The sequence below is a fragment of the Pseudochaenichthys georgianus genome, chromosome 21 (assembly GCF_902827115.2).
Source record: "Pseudochaenichthys georgianus chromosome 21, fPseGeo1.2, whole genome shotgun sequence".
NCBI lineage: Eukaryota > Metazoa > Chordata > Actinopteri > Perciformes > Channichthyidae > Pseudochaenichthys > Pseudochaenichthys georgianus.
In genome coordinates, this window is record NC_047523.1 from 19,073,453 (window position 1) to 19,087,522 (window position 14,070).

A 14,070-nucleotide genomic window follows, 5' to 3' on the forward strand; every position below is an offset into this window, starting at 1 on the left:
AAATGTTTCCACTACAAATCATTTTACATTAGTAGACAAGGCCATCTACATTTGCACACGTAAACTCTCACACAGACACACGGGTCAGTCTTGAGACAGAGAATGGGGGGGGGGCTGGATATAGGGTGCATAACAGTATTGCTCTTTCAGATGTCCCAGGTTTATAAAGTAAGTCAAAAATCTAAACAGAGAAAGCACTGACACATAATTTACTGTATGCTACAAAACCCATCAACTTTGCGCTGTATAATGTTAACAAATAAATAATAATGTAATCATAATTGCCTTTTATTGTAGAAAAAAAAAACAAGGCAGACAAATAAAATCCAAAATAACATAACATATAATACAGATGATTTTGTCTCTTTTTTAATTAAAAATGTTGCACCATTTTTATTCATTCTTTTATACATACAAACATTTGTACAAAGAGGGATGGCCATGTACATATAGAGGGGTCTGTAGCACTAGTTGCTATCCTTACGATGGTTTACATTATGTACATGCTAATTAGAACACATAGCAGCAACAGCAGCATCCACAGGTAGCCCGGGCAACAGAGGACGGACCGACGCTCTGAACAGGGATGGGTTTCCCAAAAGCACCAGAATCACTCCTTTCCATTAGATAAGCTTAGTCTCCATCCAAGGCAATACCTTATCCATTACAAGTGCTCAAATATTGTTTACTAAGTGCTTGGAAGAAGCGTAAAGATAGCACCCCTTATGGTTAAGTATGACCCATCCAACAGTACCAACGTTTCAGTAAAAATACTGGATTCGGTTGAGGGATCCAATCGGTGATATCAAAGCAGAGGACGATCATCTTGAAGTCTGTTCATCTTTGTTCAAAGATCATCTAAACTCTAAAGTGCCTTTAGGAAATCCCATCCTGGACATAATGTACTATCTCAGAAAGCAATCATTTATTGGAAGTGTTGCATCTCAGACAGGGCATTTTCAAACCTTGATAGTTTACGGCAATGATTGGAAAACCCCATGCCCCGATAAGAACACAGAAAAGAAGATCAACTCAACTTTCGTTGAAAACAAATTGAAACTGGAGCTCTTTGCTTAAGAGATCCCACCATGATCCCACCCGACTAGAGGAGGCACTCTATTTGCTTTAAACATTGCAGGATTCACGGATTCATTTAACAGCTAATGTAGACCCTGTGTGGCTTCTGTTAGTAAACTTGAACTAAAGCAAGACTACAACCCCCCTCAGATCAGATCTCAACTTTTTGAACTAGGCGCAAAACTAATCCCACTCCTTTTAAGGAATTGATACCTGATGCTGTGTGGGGTTGATTATGCTAATCTGTTTTACCTGAAGAAGAACCTCAAGCACTTGAAACTGGCTTCAAGTTTCCGACACTTGCGCAACCCAACAAGAACGTGGCCTGCATGACACGTCATCTCATAAATGTTCCATCTTTCCTCTTATAAATCTCTCTTACTGTTTCCCCTTTTCTGCCTTTCTTATCCCTGTCACTGCTCCATCCCCTCTGTCTGTTTCCCCTTAGCGAAAAGACAAGGTATAAAGTATACATCCTGAGAATTCACACAAAGGGCATTGGGTCGAGGGAACGGCACGATAACTGTACAATATCTGTTCATAAGCACATAGAACATAGATGTCATGATAAAGAAAAATCTGAGTGAAGTGTGTTATGGCTCCTGTACCTTCAAAGCACAGCGTTCATTACATTGTGACAGACTCAAGGCTTCCATATATTGAGAATATTGAACTGATTATCATACTTATTGCTTTAATGTGACAGGTCTACTGAATGCAAATGCTATAGGTTAGAGCTACAGAGTAAAATGGCTTGGTTTAGGTGTGTCCATAACCAGCGCCGTTCTCTCATGGATAGAGACAGTAAATGTAGGTAGTTGAAACACAATCTCACGCCACAGACCTCATTTGCCCAGGAAGGGTCCGAATCCGGGTGAGGGGCTGCTGTCTGCCATGCTCCCCTATACGAGGCGTTTCAGCCGTTTCACCGCCGTGTTTCCACAGGCTTCTTGCTCAGGCGAGGTGGGAGGAGACTAAGAGCATGCCCCTCCCCTTTTGAGCCGTAAAGGAAAGGCTAAGGTATCGAGATTAGCCAATAATGGACAGCTCCGTCTTTATGTTAGTCCAATCCCAGTGTATATCTCTGGGCAGATCCTCCTGACCTCCATGGCTTTCCTCTGCTTTCTCTACCCCCATTTAGTCTGTAAGGCATCTCAACTTGGGCATGGAGGGATGGAGGGTCGAAAGCCTGCATTTAACTCATTTCCCATTTCTCTGTCTTGATAATCCTCTTTCAACGAAACAGCAAAGCCCTCATAAGAATCATGTTTTCCCTCCATTTCCGTATGTCTCCACGTATGTGCCACTTTGTTCAATATTGATTAGCAACCACACCGGCAGACAGGTCTCTGGTGTTTGTACTCGCTGGGTTCCTTTCTTAAACAGGTACCGGGCCATTCTTCGAATCAAGGGCTTTGAGGCTGCTCACGATCTTCTTCTGTGGTCCTACGATAGTCACTCCAACTTTTTTCAGATCCCTAGTTTGTGAAGGGGGGGGGACAGAAAAGGGGAGGGAGGGGAGGGAGGAACACCAGACACAATCAGGGTGGGAGATGTGACAGAGGGGAAGAAGGGAAAAAAACAAGATGGAAAGTGTGCATTAGTAATGGAGGATGTCACACCCCATATGACGTTTAATGACATGCTCCCAGTGCTGCTCCCTTCACTTTCCCATGCATCCGTCATTCACAAAGAACTGCATTTCCCAGAAGGCCACTGGGCTGCCAAATCTCTGAAGGGGGGGGGGGGGGGGGGGGGGGGGTGTCCAGGGGTTGAGGGGGTGTTGTCTCCACTTTCTATTACTAACAAAGAGGGAGGTGGGCCTATGGGGCTACACTGACAGCTGCCATTATGACCCTGTCAGTGGAGGAAGCGGCATGGGAGGGACATGACGGCATACCATATGTAGTTTCCTGTATGGTACTGAACTGTATATCTTTGACAGGGTTGGGATAAGTGTGTGGGGCGGAGCAGCACTGGTGCATGTGCAGGACATTACACTCATTTGTTAACTTGTTAGATCATCTAAAAAGATTAGTTTCATGCATTCAAGTGTGAGAAAAGACCATGTGTACAGGACATTAGAGCTGGTGTCAGTCTGATGTGTTATATGTCAAAGGCATGTACCACACACATTATTATTGAGCTCAATTAGTATGTCAGACCCATAGTAGCAATGTCTTAACGCACAGTAAATGCAGGGCGCTGTGCAGTGAACAGTGTTGATATACAGAACAAGTCACAGCACACATCACCACTCTAGTCTTTTGATCATCTAGGAGTTAACACAATAGCATCATATTAGTAAAGCAGAGGAGTTGCAGTCACACACTCACAGCCATTATCACATGTGTGTGTTATTCAACAATGGTTGTATTATTCAGATGCAAGCAGTGATTTGAGTTGTCCAACGCATCATAATTAGCAGAAACATCTTGATCAGCCAGAACTTTGCTTCACTCTGCACGACTATGTAAAGGGATAGTTCAATCACATGAACTAATGATATAAGTATAAACGTCATGTGTTTTAATGAAGTTGACGGAAAACAAAGTGTTTGCCTTTTTTTGCACTTACAAACAATGCTTTTATGTTGTTACATTTTGTAGAATGCTGAGTCTATTTTCTTTGTATTACATTTAACAGCTGAATGGAAAAACTGCTATTAAGTCAACATTGAACGAACTATCCCTTCCAAAGTCAGACAGGTGGATCTATTCAGTGACACTGGACGTAGGTTACTGCTCCCAGGTGGGGCGTGAGTCGTTCATCCTCCACCCACCATCCAGAGCCTGAGGAGGCGGAGAGGAGCTGGGCGTTAGAGAGTGGTGATCCCCATGGACGGCTCCCATTCTGGGCAAGTGGCCGGTGTGACGTGGACCTCCGTCAGGACCACTCTACTGAGAGACAGCCAGGCCCAGCAACATTAACACATGGAACTGCATATCATAAATAGGTGCTTTCTCTTTTTGTCACCAGTTAAACATTCAGCAAACATATTTAATTTAAGATAAAAACTACCAAATCAACAAGAACAAAAGCGACATTTTGCATTTTTTAAGCCAACGTGCCCGTCTATAAAAGTAACATTGTGTGTAGACGAAAGGTTTTCTCTTCTAAATCATTCTTTTGGTTTTATGTCTGGAATACCAATGTCTCACCTCAAGACAAGGCAATGATGAACAAAGAATACATTAAACCATGTCAACATGAAACACATGTGGTATGATATAAATCAAACATTTGAAAGCCAAAGGAACAGACACACATCACATGAGAAAGATTAACAGTTAAAAGTGTCTTTCCCCAGCGTGTCATCGTGTTAACACAGAAATCCCTATCCTCCCCGAGTCTAAAGAGGAGGGTATTCTTTGTTCACTGTTGGTATAAGTGAATTCTGATGTTATTTTTGAAACGAAACCAACAACATGTAACCCCTGCATCACTTTATACTGAATACATGTTGCTTTTTAGATTATAACATCAAGTGTACACAGTTAAAATAAGCTTTTATTATACATTTATTAACACAGGATTTGTATTGATGAAACAAAGAGAATGCTGGGAAATAGTGAAGAGTACATTTACTCAACTACTGTACATACCATTTTTTTTTAAGTATTTCGTCTTGAGTACTTCTATTTTACGTTACAAAATACTTCAACTGCACTATATTAAAGAGACGCATATGTACTTTTTACTCCTCAATATTTATTTGACAACCTCAGTTATACCTAAGTTACACTGCAGGTTGGTATTATATATACAACGTATAAATGAACTACTACTGATATACTTTTATGATATTTAGTATAAAAGGTAATTACAGTTATCTCCACCTTTACCAGCTGATAACATAATTTACACATGAATAGATCATCAATTAAATCCAGTAATATAATATATATTATTCTGTAAATGGCCATTCGGAGTACTTTTAGTTTGGGTACTTTACATATATTTCAATACAAATACTTTTGTAGTTGTATTAAGTGACACTTTGAATGCAGGACCTTAACTTGTAATAAAGTATTTCTGGACTGTTGTATTAATACTTGTACTTCTTGTGTGGAGACTACTTTACTCACTTTAGATTGCTGCCCATTGTCTGGGAGTTTGGGTTAAGTTAATCTCTTTCTCAATCAAATACCTGATATGAACTTTTCATGTACTCTCAGTAGATGAAGCAAATCATCTAAATGATGCTGTATTTCCTAATCAATGTATTCCATCCCGTCTAAAAAAAAAAGATTCCTCTATTACCACAGAAGATGAGTCAGCACTCTTCAGCCCAGCATGATTACTGTTCCCTCAGAGGTCAGAGCGTTGCCAAGCCTGGTGCTGAATATCAAGGACTAGATTAAGACTGTACAGATCAATAGAGCGATCTATACGGAGCAATGCATAGTCTCAGCCAAGGCTGCCAGACGTGAAGCTGCGCTCGCCTTGAGTGCCTTAGCCCAGCCTTCAGTGGATTAATCCTGCAGTGATCCAATTGAGCATCTAGCTAAAGAATAAAATGGACCAATATGATTTCTTTAGTGAGGTTACTACAGAGCGGGTTATCTGAGATTAATGGTATATTGTCAATACCCAGTGTCTGCAGCGTAAGCTCGTTTCTCTTGTAATATGTTAAACTTTTTATCGATTACACATATTCATTGGCGAGAAGGCATGAAACATGTCAATGTATCTTTTGTATGATACCCCTGAGATAATGGAAAGGAGCTAAGAGAAAATTATACAAAAAAGAATAAAAGAGAAAATCAATACAGAAACTTATTTTCATAAAAAAGGTCTCTCTTTAAAGAACTGGTGTGTGTGGTAAAAGCACCCCTTCAGACCTGGCTAATAGCAGCATTACAATATTTGTAGAAAATGAAGTTCTGATACAAGACATTGCATTTCATATTTGCCAACTGTGTAAGTAATGACATTAACTCCCAAATTAATCGTTATTGGGCACCAATAAGACACTACTTCTTTTCACATTATCACTGTCAGGGCTAATGACTATCTGGTTTGGTTATTGACACGGTTACACCTTGTTGCTGCCATCACCATAGTGAATTTCTGCTTTGATAACAAGGATAATAAATGAACGATTATTAATCTGACAGAGAAAGGAAAAGGAGAATCATTTATTTTCTCCGATAGATGCACTCTGACCTAAAAGTCTAAAGGGTGTTAACCAGAATATCATTCAGTATTTTCTCACTGTGCATGAGGTTTATAATTCCTTTCCGTATCTGGATTGTGGCCCGAACATGATCCACTATCTCAGAACCATTTGTCAGGTGAGGATCCTGCCAGCAGTGTCAGCCCTATAATCTCTGTCAGTGGTATACCTCTCCTTTATCCAGAGGCATCGATTTACTAAAGCCGCTGCGGCGACAAATGCCCTCTGAGATAATTCTCCACGTGAAGTTACTCATAGCACAATCACGAACGTGCATATTCTTTGTATACAAAACATAGTCCAAATGTGTTTTTGAGGATTAATAATGGCTGGATTACATTCATATCCATACATACATGTTCATAAATATAAACACATTTTAATGTTGAAAAAAAAGTTAATATACGTATCGTATACAAATATCAATCATGAATCATTTGCCAATAATATATTATAGAAGAAAATATACAGCTAGTGGAAAAAGATAATATGTTCAGTATCTGTAACACCATGTATTTTAAAATATATCGCTGGGATAACATTTACAAAAATATTTTTTAAGAAGATGTGGCGACATGGATTGACAGCTGACCCTACTTGTGTCTTACTGTTTGGTCAGTTCGACACAGGTCAACATACTCAACATACTTACAGTACTTCCAACAGTTTGTGCTATCCAAATCACTTGTCTGTAGAACTGGATTGGAGAAACCTCTGCATGATCTTTCCTCTGCATTTGAATGTGCCGCAGTTTAGAGAGCATCATGCATACTTGACAGGTTCTTCTCTTTTAAAAGGCCTCTCTCTCTCTCCCCTTTTATCTTCTCCTCTCTCACTCCCTCCCTCAATCGTTTCTCTTTTATCCTCCTTATGGAATTCCTCTTTCTTTTTCCGTGTCTACTTATCTCTCTCTCTCTTTTCATGCTCTCACCTTCTCCCTCTGTGGTCATACTTGCAACATCAAGAGCATGGCTAAAGGCCTGTCATAATGAATTACCATGTCTCATCTGGACACCTTTAGTAAGGGCTCTATAGCTTTCTTTACTTTGTGTGTGTGTGTGTGTGTGTGTGTGTGTGTGTGTGTGTGTGTGTGTGTGTGTGTGTGTGTGTGTGTGTGTGTGTGTGTGTGTGTATATGTGTGTGTGTGTCTTACTCTGTGGAGGTCTTGGCCAGGGTGTCACAGGAGCTGTAGCTGACCCCAGAGAAGGCCTCTTTGCAGGGCAGAGTCCTCATTCCATCCATCCAGTCCCCCAGCGTCCCCATGGAGGGGACCTCTGAACTGCTCCTGTCCAGCAACAGGTTGGCCGGCCTGAGGGGACACGGGAGGAACATAACAACATTAATGAAGACTCCATACACACGTGTTTCCTTGGGTAATGACCTGTAAACGACTCTGACTCATAGAATTAACTTTATGCATTTTCAGGACCACCAAGGCCTCGCCCACACCATGTTGTTGTGGTAGGGATGTATTATGATGTCATTGGCATACAACTCATCATGTCACTCCCAATGCACTGGCATACATTGTTAACATAGAAAAGTTCTCACTCATTTGTCACTCTATCTAAATGTCTAAATTCCACAAATGCCCTGCAGGCTGTATCTGATCATACCGCTCATGCACTGTTTTTTATAAATAAAGATGTCGTCACAGAAAACACGTTGGTTAGGATTAGGAGGAAATCATGGTTGGGTTACATTTAAATGGTAATGGGAAAACGCAGGAGACGTGAAAAATAATTACATTTTGGTTTCAGACAGGACATGGAGAGCTATCTCCTGAATGAAAGTCTGGTGTTTCAGCTACTACTCAAACACATCGATGTCCACACCGCGCAGACGTTGTGGCTCTTTATACTTCCTGGTTCACCATTTTATGAAATGCATATGAATTGATTTTGTGGGATATAAATGAATTACAGAGCATTATTCTTCGTAGGTAACGCTATGACCAGTGTTGAGAACAGCCTGTCCTGATTATATAGCATTGCTATAGCAAGTTTTTATAATTGATTTATACACACTTTGACATGCATATTTACTATTATATACTCTCTGCGCTTGCATTCCTAGACTATACCGAACTAAACGTAAGCCAGGCCTCTTGATCTGATTGAGCGGCACTCATCAGGGAGCCAGACACACACACACACTCCTACACACGCACGCACACACAGCCCATACAGTATGTGTCTGTTGCATACAGTAAACCTGCACAGAGCCTTTGGGCTTTAAATACAGGGGGGAAATCAGGCTGTTACACAAATATTTCCATAATGTATTTAACATATTCAAGAACAAGATTACTAACAACAGCGGCATCAGTTTTCTGTCTAATGTCATTACCGGTTCCTGCTGTACATGTACCATGCTGCAAAACACAACATTAGATTTGATTAGATTTGATGCTTTGAGTTGGATCAAATCAAATGCACCGCGTTGGGCTTTAGAGCGCTCATTCAACAGCAGAGGGTGAAGGAATGGCTGCAGGCGCTGTTCTGACCCGCTCTGATTGATGGTCGCTGAAGACGGGGGGAAGAAGGACAAGTGAGGAAGAAAGAGAGAGCGGAGAGGAAGCTGTCCATTCTCTAATGTCACCGCTGATGCTTTCTTTACAAGTGTGGATCACTTTGCTGCCAAAGCAGGACACGGGAAACCAGGTCAAACACATTAGGTCAAACTGGGACTTGAAACACATTCATCGATATCCGTAAACATAGTGTGTGTTTATTACTGAATGTGTGAGTGGCTTTTAAAAGTTGCAAAGGCACTCTTTCTTTATAAGGGCGTGCTGCACCTGTTTTGAACACACACAAGGGAATAGAGCCTTGAGAACAGGGCAGAACCGGGCAGGAGTTCTCCCACAGGGAATATTATTCAAGCTCCGAACCTGGGGGGACAGAGCCTTCTCCATCGCCGCCCCCACCCTCTGGAACTCCCGTCCACAGCACATCAGAGACTGCACCGACCCCCCCACTTTCAAAACACTGACCAAAACACACCTCTTCAGACTGGCTTTTAATCTGTGAATTATGCTGTGTTGCTGTTTTAATATTTATTTATTTTTTATTTCTATTCTTTATTCTATTTTATCATGTTTTATCAAACCCCTGTAAAGCGTCTTTGAGCACCTGGAAAAGTGCTTTGAAATAAAATGTATTATTATTATTATTATTATTATTATTATTCAATCGTGACCTTGTAAATAAACGTAGGAGAATACCAGTAAGTCAACCTGCGTCTGACTGGTTTGGAGTGGCAAAGATGTTTGGAGCCACTGTGTGTGAGACTGCATTTTCTTATGCATCAAGGGACATTCAAATTCAACCTTATGTATATATATTTATATATTTAAAACAATTCAAATGTAGCACTTCCTTTACACTTTTGTGAATATAATTGTAAATGACTCAAAAGCGATGTGGTTGGGATAATCTTCTTATTCACTAACGTAACGAATAGATATGAAGTTAGTGTTGGAAGTCGGCACAGCCACACATGCTCTCAGTTGAAACTCAACATGTATGTATGCTGTAATTGCGAATGATATGTCCTTCAGATTAGTGGTGAGTATACTTCATTGGTTGTTTCTCCCTCAGAGATGATGAGTGATGTGTTGCACAAACTAGACATGCACTTTGACTATCTCATGTTGACACGATATATTGTATAATTTAAATAATAAAAGAATAGAAAACCATAACACTACCATCAAGCAACATAGACAAAAACACCACACTATGTAGAGAGAAGATGATGACAACTAAAGCAGACAGGAAAAATGTGAAAAATACATTTGTGGCAGATGAGTGGGTGTTGTTACAATGATTGAGTCTTCTCCTGCCAGATCAGAGGCCTGTCAAAATGCTAAGGCCCCCCAGGACCCCCTGGAGAGACCGGTTTGTAGGAAAAAGATGGGAATCAACTCCCGGAAGGTGGGGGTGGTTTGTGTGTGGGGAAAAGCGGGAAGTGAATCTCAGTAGACTGTAGAAAATCTGTTTTATGAGTGAAAGGAAAATGCTAATAGCTACTTTTTTGAAAGGAACTAATTGTGATGGTTGTGACTGATTGTACGCCAATACACGTTTGTTGATTTCTTTCAGGAAAGAAGGGTGTCCAAAATGTGTTAAGATAAGAACTTTTAGGCTGACAAGATAAGAATGTTAAGCTGTTTTGCAGGATTATTGATCCTTTCCTCTCCTCTCCTTTCCTGTACCACTTTTCTTCTATTTCTCCTCTGATCTCATCCTCGGCTTCCCCCCCCCCCCTCTCCTGTCTCCGCCGAGAGATAAACTGCAAATGACCTTGTTTACCCTCCCTTATCATTTTCTTTGTTTCCTTTGTTGTTCCATTTTCAGCAACATCTCACGGCTGCTCAAGAGACAATATGATTGGAGAGGAAACAGAGAGATGCTCGGAAGGGGAAAATAGAAAGAAAAGAGAGCATCTGTCTGACGGCAGAGGGGGGTTTGAAAACCCTCCTGGACTTAACAACATATCATATTGTGGAAAACACCAGCTCGAACAGAAGGAAATATAAATACACCAGAGAGAAAATGAAGTCTACCCCCATTGTCGTTTTCATTTCCATTTCCTCTATTCTGCTTATCTTTCATTCCTTTGACCTCTAAATAACAGGACTGCATAGTCTCTTGTTTTTACAGCCCTCCCTGGAAGCAGAAAGGTGGTTGAGGAGAAGAGCTTCAACAGATACATGTGGGCAGGGCAGTCGGGGAGGAATTCACCTCTCGCTGTGCTACTAGGACAATTCCCAGGGTGCATTGTGGAGAGGTTAGACTGATTTACTGTTAGGCCTACTATTAGCCCTTTGAATATACATTTTGATATGTGGCCACTTGTTATCCTCTGCCTCTGTAGGATGTGATGGATGTGTTGTAGTTTTAATCAATACTACTCAGGTGGTGAAGAAAGCTATTAACCTAAATTGATTCAAGTGTGACATTTTGATTTGATTCCAGTCAAGCATGCATGGCTCTTACTCTGAACTCTTCATTTATTTAACTCGCCAGTGTTTCAGAGTAAAGTTTGTAATTAGTTTAAACTCAAACACCTTAAACACCTACCATGCCCATTACCAATCCTGTATCCCCCATCCAGTTTCTTGAACACTCAAGTCAATATGTCAATTTACACATTTGGACATTTCTGATTCACTAAACTTCTTGTCTGACTTTCTTTATCTTGAAGTGGTTATTACTGATCTGCATTCCTACGACCCTGGATTGGTTTATTTTCACCAATAGAAACTTGTTTTCCATTCCCAGTCCCTAACTAACCCTACTGGCCAAGATCCACACCGACATGGATCTCTGCTCGGTTCCATCGGCAGCCCCCGGCCCTAGTTTACTTTCTCCCAAGCCCCTCATCATGGAAGGGCTCAGCTCTTGTTTCAACCCAACCCCAAATCCAGCCCAGCCATAACTACTGAAAAAGAATGAAATATCCTTATTCTCCAGATAGATTTTGGTGGGAAAATAAATACAGTAAGGAGTAATAAAATTGGTTTGATTTGTTGATACAGGTTCACATAGGCTTGTCATTATTCATTTGACTTTGTGAGGCTTAGGGAAAAAAAGGATATTTTGTAAAAAGCCCAAACCAGCCACACATGTAGCAGTGCATTTCATATGAATGCTGATTGTAACGTATTCAGAATAAGTAGTAGTTGTATTTTAGCATCTTGGTTGCAACAACAGTAATGTTTTGGAAAATGAAGAAACCGTTCTGATGTCTTAGAGACCCAGTAAATCCATTTGGACAGAGAGTGGCCCCTAACCCTGTCTGGGCTCCTGTTGGCCCATAATTAGTCTCTGACAGCCAACCTTGGCCCGCTGACCTTAGTGTCTCTGCATCCACAGGCAGGGACAGTAAACTCTGCCCAGGTTCCACCCCTGAAGCCTCCAGATGCCTCTCAGGACCCAGGCTTTAGTCTGGGCTCTGAGGAGGAGGGGGGTGCTCCATTAACCAGCCAGGGCAGCCCTGAGACAAACGAGGTGTGTGGAGCTGAGTGCAGCTGCTCCTGCTGCTCCCGCTGCGCAACTGCCGCCACCGCACTCACACACACACACACACACACGTTTATACACACCCAGGTCTCATAAATCAACACAGCAGCCTCTGTCGGCCAGCCTTTGCTCGCCCGGTGTTAAAAGCCAATCAGGGAAATTACATGCAAACTCCAAGGGACCTATTTTCACTTTCTTAAGAAATCATTAGTCAATGTTATGAGCTTTGACGTCTCCATAATACCACGGCCGCCTGCCTCAGACCCAGCGCTTGTGCTCAGAATTGACAACTGAACATGGGCTGCCTTGGTTTCCCTCGGCCCCCTGGGAGAGAATGGTGGCCCCAACAAAGGAGTTATGCACAAGGGAGGGGAAAAGGAGGGGGAAACTTAACTTAACAACAAGGGGAAAAGTAGAGAGGAATTTGACATTAGACTGCATGGAAAAGGGAAAAATGAGTGTGATAAGTTAAGCTAATTCTCATGTAACTCCCTGCAAACACAGGAAGCAGCAAGCCAATGTTTATTTCCCTCTTATGTACAGTCTGGTTCCACAAACAAACAAACAAGGCGTGCACCAAGGGATATTGCAATAGGATTATATGACAACAAATTAGTTTTTTTATCAACCAGATGCCCTTTGTCTTTCGGTTGTCCATTACTTTATCATGGTGAATTGTGTTTCATTCATGGAAAATAAAACTGCTACTGCCTTCCCAATGGCTTGTGATCCCAGAGCAAATACTCCATTTCCCTACCATAAGTTACCCATAAGGCTGTGCATCAAAGGTATATTGGGCACTACTGTTGGACTGCCTGGAGCCAGGGGTCTGTCAGTCAGGAACATGAACCAAATCAGGAGAAAGAAGCAGCTAGCAAAGCAACCACCACATTCTAAGATCTACCTCCATATATTTTATATTGTATTATTCAAATAGCCTTCCATGCAGGAAATAGGTGCTACTGAACAACAAACACAACAAATAAAAGCTGGAATATACTTCTGGTACCTGGATGTGGTGTTGGCAGTGATTTTGAGGCTCCCAGGGTTACGGATGAGTTTATCCAGGATGCTGACAATCTGTTCAAACTTAGGCCGGTTGTTCCGCTCTTTCTGCCAGCAGTCCAACATCAGCTGGTAGAGGGTGGCCGGGCAGTCCATTGGTGGGGGGAGGCGGTATCCTTCATCTACAGCCTTTATTACCTAGGGTTAGTTAGGAAAATAAAAATGATTCAGAAACAACTTCAAACATCAAACAACATCTAATATGCTCAACTCCCTCTGTGGGACTATAGCCGCGTTCACACTGCGGTACTTTTCCCACAAAGGTTCATGCAAACTTAGTTCATGATCGCGTTCACACCAAAAAGAGCCGGTACTAAAAGTAGTTCATGCGAACCTTTTTACCCCCTCGAAAGTCCCTGCTAGAGAGCAGGGACTTTCGAGCAGGGACTTTCGAGCGGCTCTTTTTTGAGAAAAGAGCTATATTTCTGATTGGCTGGGCGGATTGCAAACCACGCCCCGTAAAACTCCCAAAAAGTTTTGTGAAGCCGCCATTTTATTATCCTCGCATTAGCATTATTAGCATTAGCATTAGCCCAGCGCAGAAACGCAGAGAGACTAACTTATGGCAACACAAAATAAAACATGGGAGCGGTGGAGATGAGGAGGTGTGGGCGTTCTGGCGATTTACTCGGAAGGCTTCAGTAGAAGCTGCTGGGAGTCCCAGCAGCTTCTACTGAAGCCAGTCCCCAACTCCGGGGACTTCCGGCCGGGGACTTTGGG

General features: G+C 41.8%; 1 protein-coding gene across 5 annotated transcripts in view; it reads right to left on the reverse strand.

Moving 5' to 3' along the window:
* Positions 1 to 250: 250 nt before the first annotated feature.
* The window catches only part of epha3 (eph receptor A3), a 106,730-nt gene continuing 92,910 nt past the window's right edge, over positions 251 to 14,070 (reverse strand). For 4 of the 5 annotated variants that reach the window (XM_071207114.1, XM_034109627.2, XM_071207113.1 and 1 more), the window contains 3 exons: positions 13,295 to 13,488; positions 7,410 to 7,565; positions 251 to 2,555 (listed from right to left, as the gene is read on the reverse strand). In XM_071207114.1, coding sequence (XP_071063215.1) covers positions 2,456 to 2,555; positions 7,410 to 7,565; positions 13,295 to 13,488 — 450 coding nt within the window. In that variant the 3' untranslated portion in view covers positions 251 to 2,455. Of the gene's footprint in view, positions 2,556 to 3,859; positions 3,978 to 7,409; positions 7,566 to 13,294; positions 13,489 to 14,070 lie in introns of all 5 variants that reach the window. The other variant, XM_034109630.2, reaches the window with a different exon arrangement.